General features: G+C 42.5%; 1 protein-coding gene across 3 annotated transcripts in view; it reads right to left on the bottom strand.

Annotated features, from left to right (window-relative positions):
• Positions 1–6,813: 6,813 nt before the first annotated feature.
• akap6 (A kinase (PRKA) anchor protein 6) overlaps positions 6,814–13,797 on the bottom strand; it is a 180,751-nt gene continuing 173,767 nt past the window's right edge. For all 3 annotated transcript variants that reach the window (XM_084382151.1, XM_084382153.1, XM_084382152.1), the window contains exons 22-23: positions 12,756–12,848; positions 6,814–10,675 (exon numbers count right to left, since the gene is read on the bottom strand). In XM_084382151.1, the coding sequence (XP_084238277.1) occupies positions 10,631–10,675; positions 12,756–12,848 (138 nt within the window). In that variant the 3' untranslated portion in view covers positions 6,814–10,630. The remainder of the gene's footprint in view (positions 10,676–12,755; positions 12,849–13,797) is intronic.

Here is a 13,797-nt window from a genome sequence, read left to right as displayed (position 1 = left end):
TCACCTGGACACACACCGCTCACTGCTGACTGATCAGAGGAGCACAGACCAACATGTGGCTCAGTGAATGAAGCTCAGGTCAGGACTGAAGCTGAACGCAGCTGCTGCGGAGGAAAATACTTCACACTCACCTTTCATACTGCAACATGGTGTCACACGAATCCGCCTGCTCACAGGTGTCGAGTCCATGAATCCATTCAGGCTGAATCAGATCAAAGTGTCCAACAACAGGCCTTGAAGCTCGTCCGCCTCCACAAACACACACAGACAGACTCACACAGTCTCCTTCAGTCTGAGCTCAGAGGAACAACCTTCAGCACGACGCTGAGCCGAGTCAACAGTTCTGTTCAGAGCCGCAAACACAAACATCCGTCTAAAGTTTGGTGCTTCTGCTCCACCTCACAACTTTCTGATATCACTTATAAAAACTAAATCAGATTTACAGAAAAACAAGCGAGGAAGAAATCCTCCTGAGGCTGAATCACTTTCCCTCACAGCTTCCTCTCACAGGTGGAGGTGATTGAGGTGTTGATCAGGTGTGGGCGGAGTCAGCTGCAGCATCATCAACCTGTACATGTAAATCACAGACCAGCAGAAAGAGTCACAGCTTCTATGTGACGGAGTTAAAACACGTCTGCACGTCAGTTTGATGTCACATGTTGTGGTTTGTTGTCACATCATTGGAGTGTGTGTGTGTGTGTGTGTGTGTGTGTGTGTGTGTAGCAGCCTTTGTTCCTTCTTTTTGTTCTGCCTTTTGTCAAGCCGACTATCATCTCTTGAATGTCGGCGCGTCCTTGAATGCAACACTGACAAAAAAAAAAAAAACAGTTTAAAAATTCTCTTTTTTCGAGTGAAGATGACTTTTTTTGTCATCAATTTTTTATTGAAAGAAGAAACGCGGAGCAGAAAACACAGACGCGTGAAAACGAGAAGTAATATCACAAAAGTGAATTTCATAATTTGCAGGAAATTGTTTTTTTTAATGCAGAAATTTTGATTTATCTGACGAAAAAGCCAATCACTGATGAAACGGCCCCGCTCACACTGCCATTATTTTCCTTTCACATTTAAATTTTAGTTCAAATGAGAAAAGGCACATTTTAGCTGTGACATGGTGCATTCAGGTCCTCTCAGATTTACTGTAATTCCCAGTTTCAACATGCAAAGAGCGTTTATATGACAGGACAGGAAAACATTAGAAATAAAATGACAAAACGTAATAAAACTTTAAAACACCTCTGCCTGAGTCACGTCAGATAGATTTTCATTAGCAGTGGTGGCTGATTAATAAGGAAGACAACAACTCCCATGATGCCTCACTGCTGACAGCTTCAGGGTCAGCTGGACCACAGAGACGAGGTTGATCAGGCAGGAGGCTGAAGGGTCGGTGGGAAAACAGTGTGGAAAGCTGCTGGACGAGGAGGAAATGACGGGAGAGGTAAAACAGAAGATGGTGGAAAATCGTGCAGATGTTGTGTTTGAGTCCGACAGGAAACCCGAGCTCTGTCCGATGTGAAGCAGAACTCCCTGAACCTCCGACCTGCAGCCTGCTGAACTTTCAGCGTGTTGCTCTGCAGCGCGTCGACCCGTCGATGGATCACTCCGGTCGTACGAACAAACCCTTGATGACTCCTGCGTATTGCACACATCCCCTAATGTAGGATCAGCTTCTAAGTGAATCTGTTTTCAATCTCTGCTTCCATTTTCTGCCCCCGTCCCCAGACTAAAGTACATTATGGCCCGGCTGATGATGAAGGGATGGTTCTGCTCATCAGGGAGAGGAGGAGAGGAAAAATGAAGGAGGGGTTGCCGAGGCTTTTCTGCGGCGCTACGAGATCATTACGGCGAGAAGGTGCTTTACACACGTCCCATTTTCATTCAACAGCGATGCAAATGGTTTAAAACACATCTCGTCCTGCAGCATTTTAATAACGCAAATACTTTTACATCTAACTCAGACTCACGTCGCAGCGAGCGGTGATTGTTTCTGCAGGTTTCCTCACCAGAACAAGACGACCACACGAGTCCTGGAGGTGAAGCTTCGTCTCTCTCGTGTTGACGTTCCAGTAACAGACATTTTCCAAATCTCTGGGTTTGTATCGTCACACATTCGTCCTCAAAACTGACATCGTGCATCTTTAAATTTAGAGTTTAGTCTCCGTGTGTTGAGGCAAATATTTTGAGACTTGCCTCGTCATACTTTCTTGTCTTTGTTTCGGTGGTTGTAACATTTACGTTTACTCATTCTTGAAATCAAAGCGACGGTCGAGGGTCCGGGTGCACGCTGCAGCAGCATTTTATATTAAAGTCTTTTCATTGTGTGAATCGCTGGCAGAATATAATATCAGAGTATAATATCAGAGTCACCACCGGCTCGTCACCTCTCAGTGATGCAGATCTCACTAAACGCACGCCTTCAGTAGAAACAGGAACTCTTTCCAGATCGTCTGAAATTTGAATATTTTCTTTCTCCCCGTCTCTCGCTCACAGAGGAACATATGGCGCCATATTTTTTCTCCAAGCGAGGGAAAACAATGTTCACAGTTTTACATAATCTGGTTGGAAATCATAAACATTTTAAGCGCTTTAGGATCCAAACATCACTAAAGCGTCTGTCGTGTAAGAGAGCCGAACAAACACTCTGAGACTTTACCTTCACCTTCAAAGACGCTAATCTTTGTGAATTAATTAACAAATATTTTTTGTACAGCAGCAGAAACAGGTAGTGATGAATCAAAGAGGAGAAAGTTGTGAACATGTGTCGTGAATTGCAGAAAATACGGGACGATTGTTGGAAAACCGGGAGACTCATTTAGCCTCGTCGTGCCCCCAGCTCGGGAAAAGCTATTATGATAAACATGTTTGTTCTGCTTTTATTAACACTAAAATATACTTATTAACACATATTAGTGTTAATAAGCAGCTTATAACGGCCTTAGGTAAGGGATAATGTCCGATGAGGGGTCCATTATCAGGAATTAATGGACAACGAGGAGGCCATATACAGTTTATTACAAGGAGCTTAATGTGAGACGTTACCAGAAAAGACAACTGCAGAAGCTTTTTCTTTCTGCTTTTTATTGTAAAAGGTAAAATATTCAACATGAACGATATCGAAGCATTAAACAAGAAAATGCTGATCATCAAAGTTGACAAATTCCTTCCAGTTATTATTGAAACGCTGTCTTTAATGTGCCCTTGAGCAAAGCACCACCAACCCCTGACTGGAGCTGTGGTGGTTTTTATAATATTTAGAAAGCAGATAATTAAAACGCACATTAATTGAAAGTATTACTTGTAATCGAGGAGTCCGGTGATCTCCGGCGTGTCCGCCGTGATGTCACGAGGGCGGCGGTCGTTGTATTGAGTGTAAACCGGAGGCCGCCCCCCCCCCCCACCACCACCACCTGTCCTCTGAGCACAGAGCGGCAGATTCATTCAAGCTGTGGACGGTGAAAGTTTTGACATTTAAAGCCTTTAACTAATCAGTCCGTCTGCGTTTTATCCCTTTCTCTCCGACTTCACAGTGAGAGAGGAGATAATTTGAGCGCTCTGTCTGTTTGATGTACGGTAATCACATGTGATCTTTTCAACAGGGAGCCGGCCGTCTCGTTAATTTGACCGTCGGTGCGCGGCCGGACCCCCCCGCCCTCCCCCCAATCAGGCCGCTGCCTGAAGAGTAATTGCGGAGCCACCATGCTTCGATGCGCTCGACCTTTACGACCTTAAAAGCCATTTCCATTTTTCTGACCACAAAAAAAGAACATATCTTGTTAATTGCAAAAAGGCAAATATTCTCCCTCCTCCGCTCGCCCCTCTCCTTCCTCCCCGTTTGATTTCCCTTTGAAGGCAAAACGCTGAAAAGCATTTCCATTTTCATTCATCAACGCTTATCAGTCATCTGAAGGCCCCTTCAGCCACAATCAACATCACGGCTCCGACCGAGAGGGACGCCACAATGAGAAACTATCAACAATCGCAAGAAGCAATTTGCTTTAATGTGGAGTGTGTTTTGTTGCAGCTAACTGCCATTTTTTTAATCCTCTGATACTCTGTGAAAGACAGAAGGAAGTGTCACAGCGCAGCGCTACGAGACGGCACGCTGACTTTCACTCATCATCGAGAACGAACGCTGCCAGAGGACCGTTGAGCCAGGACTTAAATGAACTGTACGTCTGCTCAGTGTTTACAGACACACACAAGATCAACACTCAATGAAAGAATCATAAGTTACCGTATGAATTTTAACGTGTACATGAACAGGGTTTTGATCACATGACCTTCAGCAGGGTCACCTTTTCTGATCCGCACCACCTTCAACTACACGCAGGCGATGTGTTATTTATCACAGATACGCTGCAGGTGAACAAAGTTTGAATTTTAAATTGACAAACTTATTATGTGGGCTCCGTCCAGACACTGTGAGGAGCTCACAGAGGCCCGGCAGGTTGGAAACAAAAAGAAGAGCTTTAATGAGCTGATGTTCAAAAGCCAAAAAATCCAAACGTGTGAGAATCAACTGACGACGAAAAGGCAGGAAGAGGAAAATATAAAAGTAACACAAAGACTGAGGATGAACCAGAAACCATGAGGATTGAGGACAGGAACAGGAACAGTGTACACAGAAAAAGAGTGGGAAAGAGACAAAGACAGGAAGTGGAAAGTCACAAGACATATGAAGGTATAACTACAAAATAAAACAGGAAATGACACAGAAAACCCTTACTTTGCTCTTCGCAGCTCCTTCAGTTACACATGATCTACGTCGTATAGCTGCTGAGTTGTTGACACCTTATTTAATTTATAGCATCACAACACACATCATGTCTGACAGCTCTGGATCTTTGCAATACACAAGAATGACTAACAAATGAGACACCAGTGTACAAAGAAAAGGTTCGGAAAGAGACAAAGACAGGAAGTGGAAAGTCACAACAAGACACATGAGGATATAACTACAAAATAAAACAAGAAATAACTAAACCAAGCATGCATTTTCCACGTACGCAAGACATTCCCAAATCTAACAGGCAGCTTTGAATCAGCACAGCTCTGCTCCCCAGAGGATGAACCCCTTTACATTTCACTTTTCCTGCAGTACGATGACGACTGCAGCAGCAGAGTTAGTTTTGTTCTGTAATTGAGGGCCGATACTTTAAAAACAATCATTTTAACTCCAGCAGGAATATTTTCCACGAGCTGCAGGGACATTTTTATGATTTGTTCTGATGTGAAAAGAGACATTTCATCACCAAACCAGCGACATCGGACCGGGTTCAGCTCTAAAGGATGTTATCAAGGACAGTCTCTGTAATCAGGGACAAATTGATTTGCAGTGTGTGTCCTTTACATTCAGCAGAGGTAAAAACACATCACGACGATTCCTCTTCATCATCATCCTGCCATCGTCTCTGTGCCACCAGCAGCATCCTCCTGTTTCACAAACTGACCTCCGTCTGATGAAGTAAACATTATTTAACGTTCTGTAATATCCTCAAAGAGTGTTTATCATCCAATCCAATCACCCGCTTCAGCTTTCAATCGTACTTCATCTCCTCGGCAGTTAAAAGTTTCCGTCTGTGTGTGCAGACTGAAAACACAGGTCTGATTAAGGGCAAGAAATGAATCTTTGGAAGATCAAAAAAATGTTAATGATGCGTCTCTGATGATTGAGGGCCTGACACACGTCTGTTGTTTAAGAAAACTTCTGAATGGCGGCTTTGATTTGAGCATTATGTTCTCCACAGTTGATGGATTGTGTCCAAAACATGACATTAACACTCGCCAACCTGCCAGATGAAGGAAAAAAGGCAACACCATTGAGTTAATAATGACTTTGAAGCTATTTTTTCAAGCACTCACATCTTCAGGTCTCCATCAGTTTTCAGAGCTGCTGTGAATCAAAAGCATTTTAGCAACAACAAAACATTCAGACCAAAACCAGCCGTGTTTTAGGACCATGTTTGTGACTTAAGGGTCCTTAATGACGGGGAAATATGATCCAGGAAAGCTGATCAGACCAAAAAAGACTTGTTTTATAGGTGCAATAGTAAAGCAAAGGCACATAACTTTGAGTTGTATTTATGTTTATAGTAAAAATGGAAAATCATTTTAAAAACGTCTAAACCACATTTTTAGAAACAGCGTTTCCGTTACAGGATGAAAGCGCCTATCAGTACCCTGACCAGATAATTTGTCCAGGTTTTTGTCAAATGAAAATGATAGACGCGAGCCAATCAGACGTGGAGTAGGGCAGGGCTTGCACGAAAAGCGATTGACTCCATGATAACACCTCTCCTACAGCGACAACAATGTGCAACACCAGCTTAAGAATAGAGTCTGCTATCGTCGGCAAAGAACTGGCACCCACCACAACAGTCATAGCTAACAACTACTACTGCAAAGCATTGGAAATATCTGATGCTATCATGGTTGTTGCCTACTAATGTTAGCTGAGGCTAGCTTGCTTGCCAACTAAGACTAATTAGTAGCTAGCTAACAGAAAAATACAGAGATAAGTTAAATTCATCCAGATCCCGGGACTTACCTGGACTTTTCCCTGATAATTCGACACAATACTTTTGATAAATGACTGTCACGTCCCACTTGTCAGGTCTGTTCCTTCCTATGCCAGCTTATAAAGTGAGGTGTGAGGTTACAAATAGCAATATGTAGAGACAGAGAGGTAGAAACTCTTTAACGTAGCAACATTATTGCTGATATTTGTTGCACTTTTCTACATTACAATCTGTTTTCATGGGAATTATACCTCAAAAGAACAACCAAACAGGCACAATGAGCAAAATCCAGATGTCAGATTTGTTTTCCCAATAAATTAAGTTTATTTGTCAACAGTTGGTTTTACATTGTAGTTCACAGGAACCATGCAGTCAAGCTCTTTATGGCCAATACTAATAATAAAGATATTCCACATCACAGGTCACATACAGAGTTAAATAAACACAAACATCAAGCATTCCTCCCTCCGCATTTTACACCTTCACATATATACACAAGCTCAACTCCAACCTTGCTTGAATTTTTATTTTTTTGTTGCATGTTTTTCACCTAACTGGGAAAGCAGTGGTTTTAATTAACAAAAAAAGGTAGAAGTAGTAACAGTAGAGCAAGGCACACAATTATATTTTAAAGATTTCAAACCCTATTTTGTCCTAAACACACACACACCCGTCTCAACACCGATCCCAAACCCCAGCGTCACTGCTAATCATCATCTCAAGAGTTGTCTAGAAAATAAAAAAAAGGAAACAATACATGGTACAGTAGTGGTGTACATACATACAGCAGAATTAATAACAACACACGTCCCCATCAACAGTCATCAAACCTCAACGCCTACACAACAACACCGCTTCAGCTTTCGCCAACTTTGGTCGTGTTGCATAGATAAAATATCATCTAGTTAATGTTACTTTTAATTTTTGGACACCTGGTGCGACCCTCAGTTCTGCTGCCAGCAGGGAGGGGAAAGGTTCAGTTCAGGATGTAGATTTAACCCGATGGGTGTGAAAAATATTTCAGTGACCACTATAGCAGCAGGTATATTCTATAATTCATCACCAAATCCCCTGTTGGTTCTTAGATTCAACCAGGACCTCCAAATGATGGTTGGTCACAAAACAATTGTGCCCCGTTTCAAGGCGATGCATCCCTCAAAGGTTAGATGGATGAACATGAGATGGTCTACAGAGGACTCAACGGTTTGTTCAGGTAGTTCTCGTCAACATGGAAGTTGGAAACTTTGGAGTGTACCGTCAAGAAGTTGCACTTTAACAGTAAATATCAACCGTGCTGACCAAGAGTGCTTGACCCCGGCCCTCCCTCTCACATAAGGGACCTTCAAGAAGTCGTTGTTAGTCTATTAACGTTGGACGGACTGAACTTTTGGCTGACTGGACTGACCAAGAATACTTGCAGGAAATTGGTTGATGTCCAAGAATTCGGAGGAAACAATAGTTGTGTTCTCCAAACTCAGACAACATCAGGCTGTGCTTCTCGTGAACTCACTGAACCTACACTTCCCTGATTGAGATGGTCTACGGAGGACTCAATGGTACGTTCGGGTAGTTCTCATCAACATGGACGTTGGAAGCTTTGGAGTGTACCATCAAGAAGTTTAATGGTTGCCTGATCCTGGCCTTCCTCAAACAAGATCGTCTACACCGAGGATTCACCAAGACCTATCTTCAAGGATCTTCAAGCAGTCATTGTTAGTCTATTAACGCTGGACCTACTGAACTTTTGGCCAACTTAACTGACCAAGAGTCCTTGCAGTGAATCGATTGCTGTCAAAGAATTCAGAGGAAACAACAGTTGTGTTCTCCAAACTCAGGCTGGACTTCTCATCTACATTTGGAGGGGCAGAAGACTCGCTTAACCTGCCCTACTGCAAATGAGGTGGTCTCCAAAGGGGTCAACATGGCTGCATGGGCAGTCCTTGTGGAGTTTACCACCAGAAAGTTGCACGTAAAAGACTAAACTTCAACATACCGGGAAGTCTCGGAAACAAGTTATGTTCGCCAAATTCAGACAAAATGAGGTTACACTTGTTCTGAGAAGGGTTTGGAAAGGGACGATGCTGCTAACCTGACTTCAAAAGACATGGCCCTTGAAAAGGCTTGCAGGAAGCTAGCAAGTTAAACCTCCCCTTTCCTGAGTGAAATCTCCTACAGAAGAGTCACCACGGCCTCATCACCACTTCCTCCTTCAAGGAGAAACTGAAGGTATGTTGAAGAGACTCTGGACACGGACACTTCTGACTTTACACTGAAGGTCTAAAGAGTAGATACCACAAACAACCAGTCAAGATCCGGCTGATATACTCTCAGTCAGCAGGTATTAAATCAAAACTTTACTCTTTCTGTATGTCTTGTTGAGTATTTCAACCAATACATTTTTGTGTCTGAGTACATATATTAACCCGTATCAGAAGGATGACAGGAGCCGTATTTCCATTTAATTGTCCAGCAAATTTAAAGCGAACCTTTGAAACACGAGTTATTTCAAATTTGTATGTTTTCAACATCAACATGTTAGTATCACCTTCCCTCCCGACTGCCAACTCGTTCCCACAGCTACGTGAGATCCTCGTCAGATAAACATCCAAATATGTCGATTAGGCGTTTCAATAAACAACTGGTGCTGTCATCTTTCTAGTGAAGACAGTCTCGAGGTTTTTGTCTTCCGCTGTCAGACTCCAGTTTAACTCTGGAAATGAAAGAGACGTGCACGACTAAATCAAAGTCTGCCAGCGTGTGTTTGATAGTTGGTAATGATTTTCCACCCTTTGAGTCCAAATCCTCAGTTTTTCTCTTCAGTCATGATTCAGTCATGCTCTCTGTCTCTCTGTGTCTTGGATAGATTTGTATTTGATCACATCAAAGTTCAACAAAGCTGATTAAGCTGATGCTAAAGTGGGTCTTTTTACATGTCTTAATATTTGTAGCTTGTATTATTGTAAAACATGACTCGATTTCTTCGCATCTGTCAACAGCAGCTTCTTCCCGCCCTTTAAATATTTCTAAATGGTCGCTTTAACTAATTTAGTTTCAGATTACAGCGGCTGTACGGTTGTGTGATGACAACATTACAGTTTTATCTACTCACAGCTGCAGTGTGGTGCCGACACGATGAGATGACGAGTTTCTACCAGAGACACGACTGTGAAAAGATCTACTGAGTTGGACCGAGTCAACAGCAACAGATGATGAATACTGACATCGTATAGAGACACTGAGTGTTGTTTTTAAAGAAGCTACATGCTTCCTGTGCTGAAAACACTGCAGTATACAGTTTTAACAGTGTGTATATTAAGATAAACCTTAAAATCAGCTGATCTCAGGTCAGTTCGTTGACATTTCTCTACATCAGAGTAATGATTCTTGGTGTTTTATTCGTCCTGCTTGAAATTCCAGATGAGTGTGGCTTTCTGCATCGGCACAGTTCAAACGTTCAAGTGGTACCGTCTGACCTCTCCAACCGCGATCCACAAAAAAATGCTTAGAAAATTGCTAAAAAATAGATTAATAAAAGGATTAGGCTGCTCCTGGGTTTGCGGCTTATTAGTGAATATCTCTACAGAAGACTTATAGAGTCTCCATGGTGATCTTCCCTTCAGAAACATGGGATTTAACTGCAATAAAAGTGTAGGATCGTAAGCTCAATATGTTGTATTTTCCTATTTGTAATTCTAAAAAGCATTTTTTTGATAATCGAATTTAAACTGTTGTTGGACATAATGTTACTAAACTCTTAAATTTTCATTTAAATCGATGTAAATTCTACATTTTCTCCACAGACGGAGTCAGAAATAGTCTCAGCTGAACCCTAAAAGCTGCCCCATCATCAGTCTTACTTCACTCCTGACATCAGACTCATTATTCCCGTGAAAATATCAGATCCAACAGTTTAAAATCAGTTGCATGGTGACCCTGAAACTGCCCGATGAGTTTTCAGTCCAGTGTCTTAATGATCCGTTCAGTTACAGCGGTGAGATTCGGGGAGAGGTCGTAGAGGTGAAAGGTTTCCAGGAGCAGAGAGGGAGACGCCGGGAAGAGGAAGCCAGGAAGAGAGATCAGCTCAGCGGGGAGGAGATGGAGAGAGTTTCCCTTTACAGCTGGATCCTGGAGGCTGCTGCTCCCAACACAGGTAGTCTCTGCATGGATGGAGAGAGACAGATGGTTAATATCGGTGATGTTGACTCTATGACATCTTTGTAGGACACATAAATGGAGCTCAGCCATCATTAAAGTGTCCTTTTGCCACAAATACTCACAAGAACTCTAAGTGTGGATCAATCCGCCGCTGAAAATAGACCCCACTACAATATTTCATTCTGTTTGTCTGAGTCTGTATTTGTGAGCCATATTTAAAGATGAGCGCTGTCACGATTTTGATTCTCACTCCAAAGCCTACTTATGCTTAGCTTAGCTTAGCATTAGCCTGCAGCTGAATTTCTATCTTTTGTTGTTTGTTGTTGAATCACTGGAGGCTGCTGTCTGTTGTTGAATCTGTATTTTTGGTGAACATTATTTGAACTTGCCTGAAAGCCACCAGGACAAAGTCAAACCATCGTAAAATAAATCTTTATAAAGATGAGTTTGAAAATGTAAGCGACAGTTTGTCCGGACATAAACCCAACGATCTGCTGATCTTTACAAATCCAGATGCGACAGTCTAACGATGAGCCGTCAGTTATTTTTGCTCTAATCTGTTGAAAATGTGATTTTCCATTTTGATGATTAATGTCTCTTTCTGTTATAAAGCGCCTGTTGTTGTTTTTGTCGTTTTGTTCTGTTCTGTTTGATTCTGTTGTTCAAATAATTGACTTCTCTCTCATTCTCTTATATCCTGATTTTATGTTAAAATATTCAGCTCCACTCTCACACAAATTATATTGGTTTATTCCTAAATAATTGAATGGTAGTTTTTATCCTCGTCCAGTCAGATGTACAATTATAATTATCGTCGGTGTCATCGGTCTCGTTCTGGACGTTTCATTCTCCGCTGAGCTCTCGTCTGTTTCCTCCCGTGTGTTTCAGATATTCAGTTTTTCTGTTTGTTTTTTGTGAAACTTTCCCAACATGATGAAACCTGAACACACACACACACACACACACACACACACACACACACACACACACTTCCTCTCTCTTTGCTGTGTGTTTTGCTGCAGACCCTCTGCTGTCTGGGTCACAGAGCACATCATGAGCCGCATTCGCGATTGCTTTAATTGCACCTGTGTCTGTGTGTACAGTGTGTGTGTGTGTGTGTGTGTGTGTGTGTCGGTGTCGGTGTGTGTGTGTGTGTGTGTGTGTGTGTGTGTGTGTGTGTGTGTGTGAGTGTGTGTGTGAACAGGTGGGATAGACTGGGGCACGCCATGGGGGTCAGGACCAGCTGTACGCATCACCGATATGATGTGTGTGCGTGCATGTGTGTGTCCTCTGTCGTGGGTTTACATGCGGTGTGTGTGTGTGTGTGTGTGTGTGTGTGTGTGTGTGTGTGTGTGTACACTGAGCTTGATTTTGCACTTTCATGTGTGTATTTCTGTGCTTGTCGGTGTGTATGCAGGTTTGTCCTCTGGTGTGTGTGTGAACAACATGTCTGTCTAACCTGCAGCTGTTGGGCTGTCAGAGCTTCTACCTGGACTCTCATGCCCTGCCCTCAGGGGTGTGTGTACGGTGTGTGTGTGTGTGTGTTTTGGAGTATGGGGGCAGTAGGTTTTGCTGAGCCCTGGAGGCACCCATAGGGCGGCCACATCACACACACACACACACACACACACACACACACGGACACACACACACTGGAATTGTGTCAGTGACGGCCTTTGTTCGTGTTCTGCAGCTTCGTTTGTTTGATTTTGGGTTTAAAAATAGAAAACATGATCAAATTAAAATAAATTCACTGCTTGTGTGCAGCCCGGGATCGTTGTAGCATAACCAGGTGTTAAAAATCAAACAATAATTCATGAGAACTGGACGACAACATCCCAGTAATTTCACCTGAAACACTGACGTATGAAGGTTTTGTGCCTGAATCTAACGAGAGCATCAGAGAAACAGAAGATTCAACCTAAACAAACGTAAAGCTGCAACATAAAGAAACATTCAGTTTTAACTCATCTTAGTAAGTTAATAACGTATGTAGCTAATCAGACTATTGGGTTTCAGAAGCTGCCATGCAAGGTGGCGAGCTGCTGGACGAGTGAAAGACAGAAGTGTGAGCTAACTCACTCTAACGGTCCTCGAGGAGGCCGGTCTCACCGAGGCTTGACTCCGCCCTGGTGGTTTCCTGGCGGCGTGATGGGCGGCGGACTGAGAGCTCACCTGAGAGGGAGAGAGGACAGATACAAGGACAGAAAAGAAAAGACAGAAAAAAGGGAACAAGAAAACAAGAGAGAGACTGTTAAGTCACATGAAGGCAAATACAAGATACAGCTGAGAATGAGAAAACAATGTTCCACTTTATTCTTTTTGTTTCAGCAGCGAGAGGGAGGGAGGGAGGGAGGTGGCGATGGATGGCGAGAGAGCGAGTAAAGGAGGGAGACAAACAAGAGAAGGGAGAGAAGAATAAATCAAAACGGCATTATCGGGGCTGAAATGTTGTTTGTCTTTGTTTTCTAATCGGCTTGTTTCTTTTCTTTGAGCCCAAACTGATGAAAAGTTGCAAATTAAAACAACGAGCATCAGGCCGAAAACAATTCTCTCCCCCTCTCCAGCCAGCGCTCTTAATTGGTTCACAACTAATCGCTTTGTAAAGACTTGTGTAGCTATTATACCCCCCCCCCCACATACATCTACTGACACACACACAAACACACACACACACACACACACACACACACACATATGCATATGTAGTCACGCTTACAGGCACACATACATGCAGCACATCAACCCCCATCTTCACATGTGCCTTCGTTTGACGTCCTTTTAATGAATTTATAAGCTAATGAGGAAACTATCACACATCAGGACAGAAACGCTGCTGCAGGTTCGCCGACATCGTTATTGTTTGTAGGGTGAAACTAATTATTAAAAGTCCAACAGATAAATCTAAAAAAATATATATATATGAGTAAATTATCAATAAACAAGAAAATACATTCTGAAAAACAAAAACAAATTTAGAAAAATGCAAAAATAAAACCTCAAAAACACAAATAATAAAAAAAATATATATAAAAACTCAAAAAGTACAAAATAAAATCTGAGGAATAAAAACCAGGAAACCATTTAGATCATTATTGTGGAGTAAAGATCAAGATTCCTGCTC

Source organism: Pagrus pagrus (assembly GCF_965226575.1).
Source record: "Pagrus pagrus genome assembly, chromosome: 18".
NCBI classification, from domain to species: domain Eukaryota; kingdom Metazoa; phylum Chordata; class Actinopteri; order Spariformes; family Sparidae; genus Pagrus; species Pagrus pagrus.
This window is presented reverse-complemented; position numbering and strand designations above follow the sequence as displayed.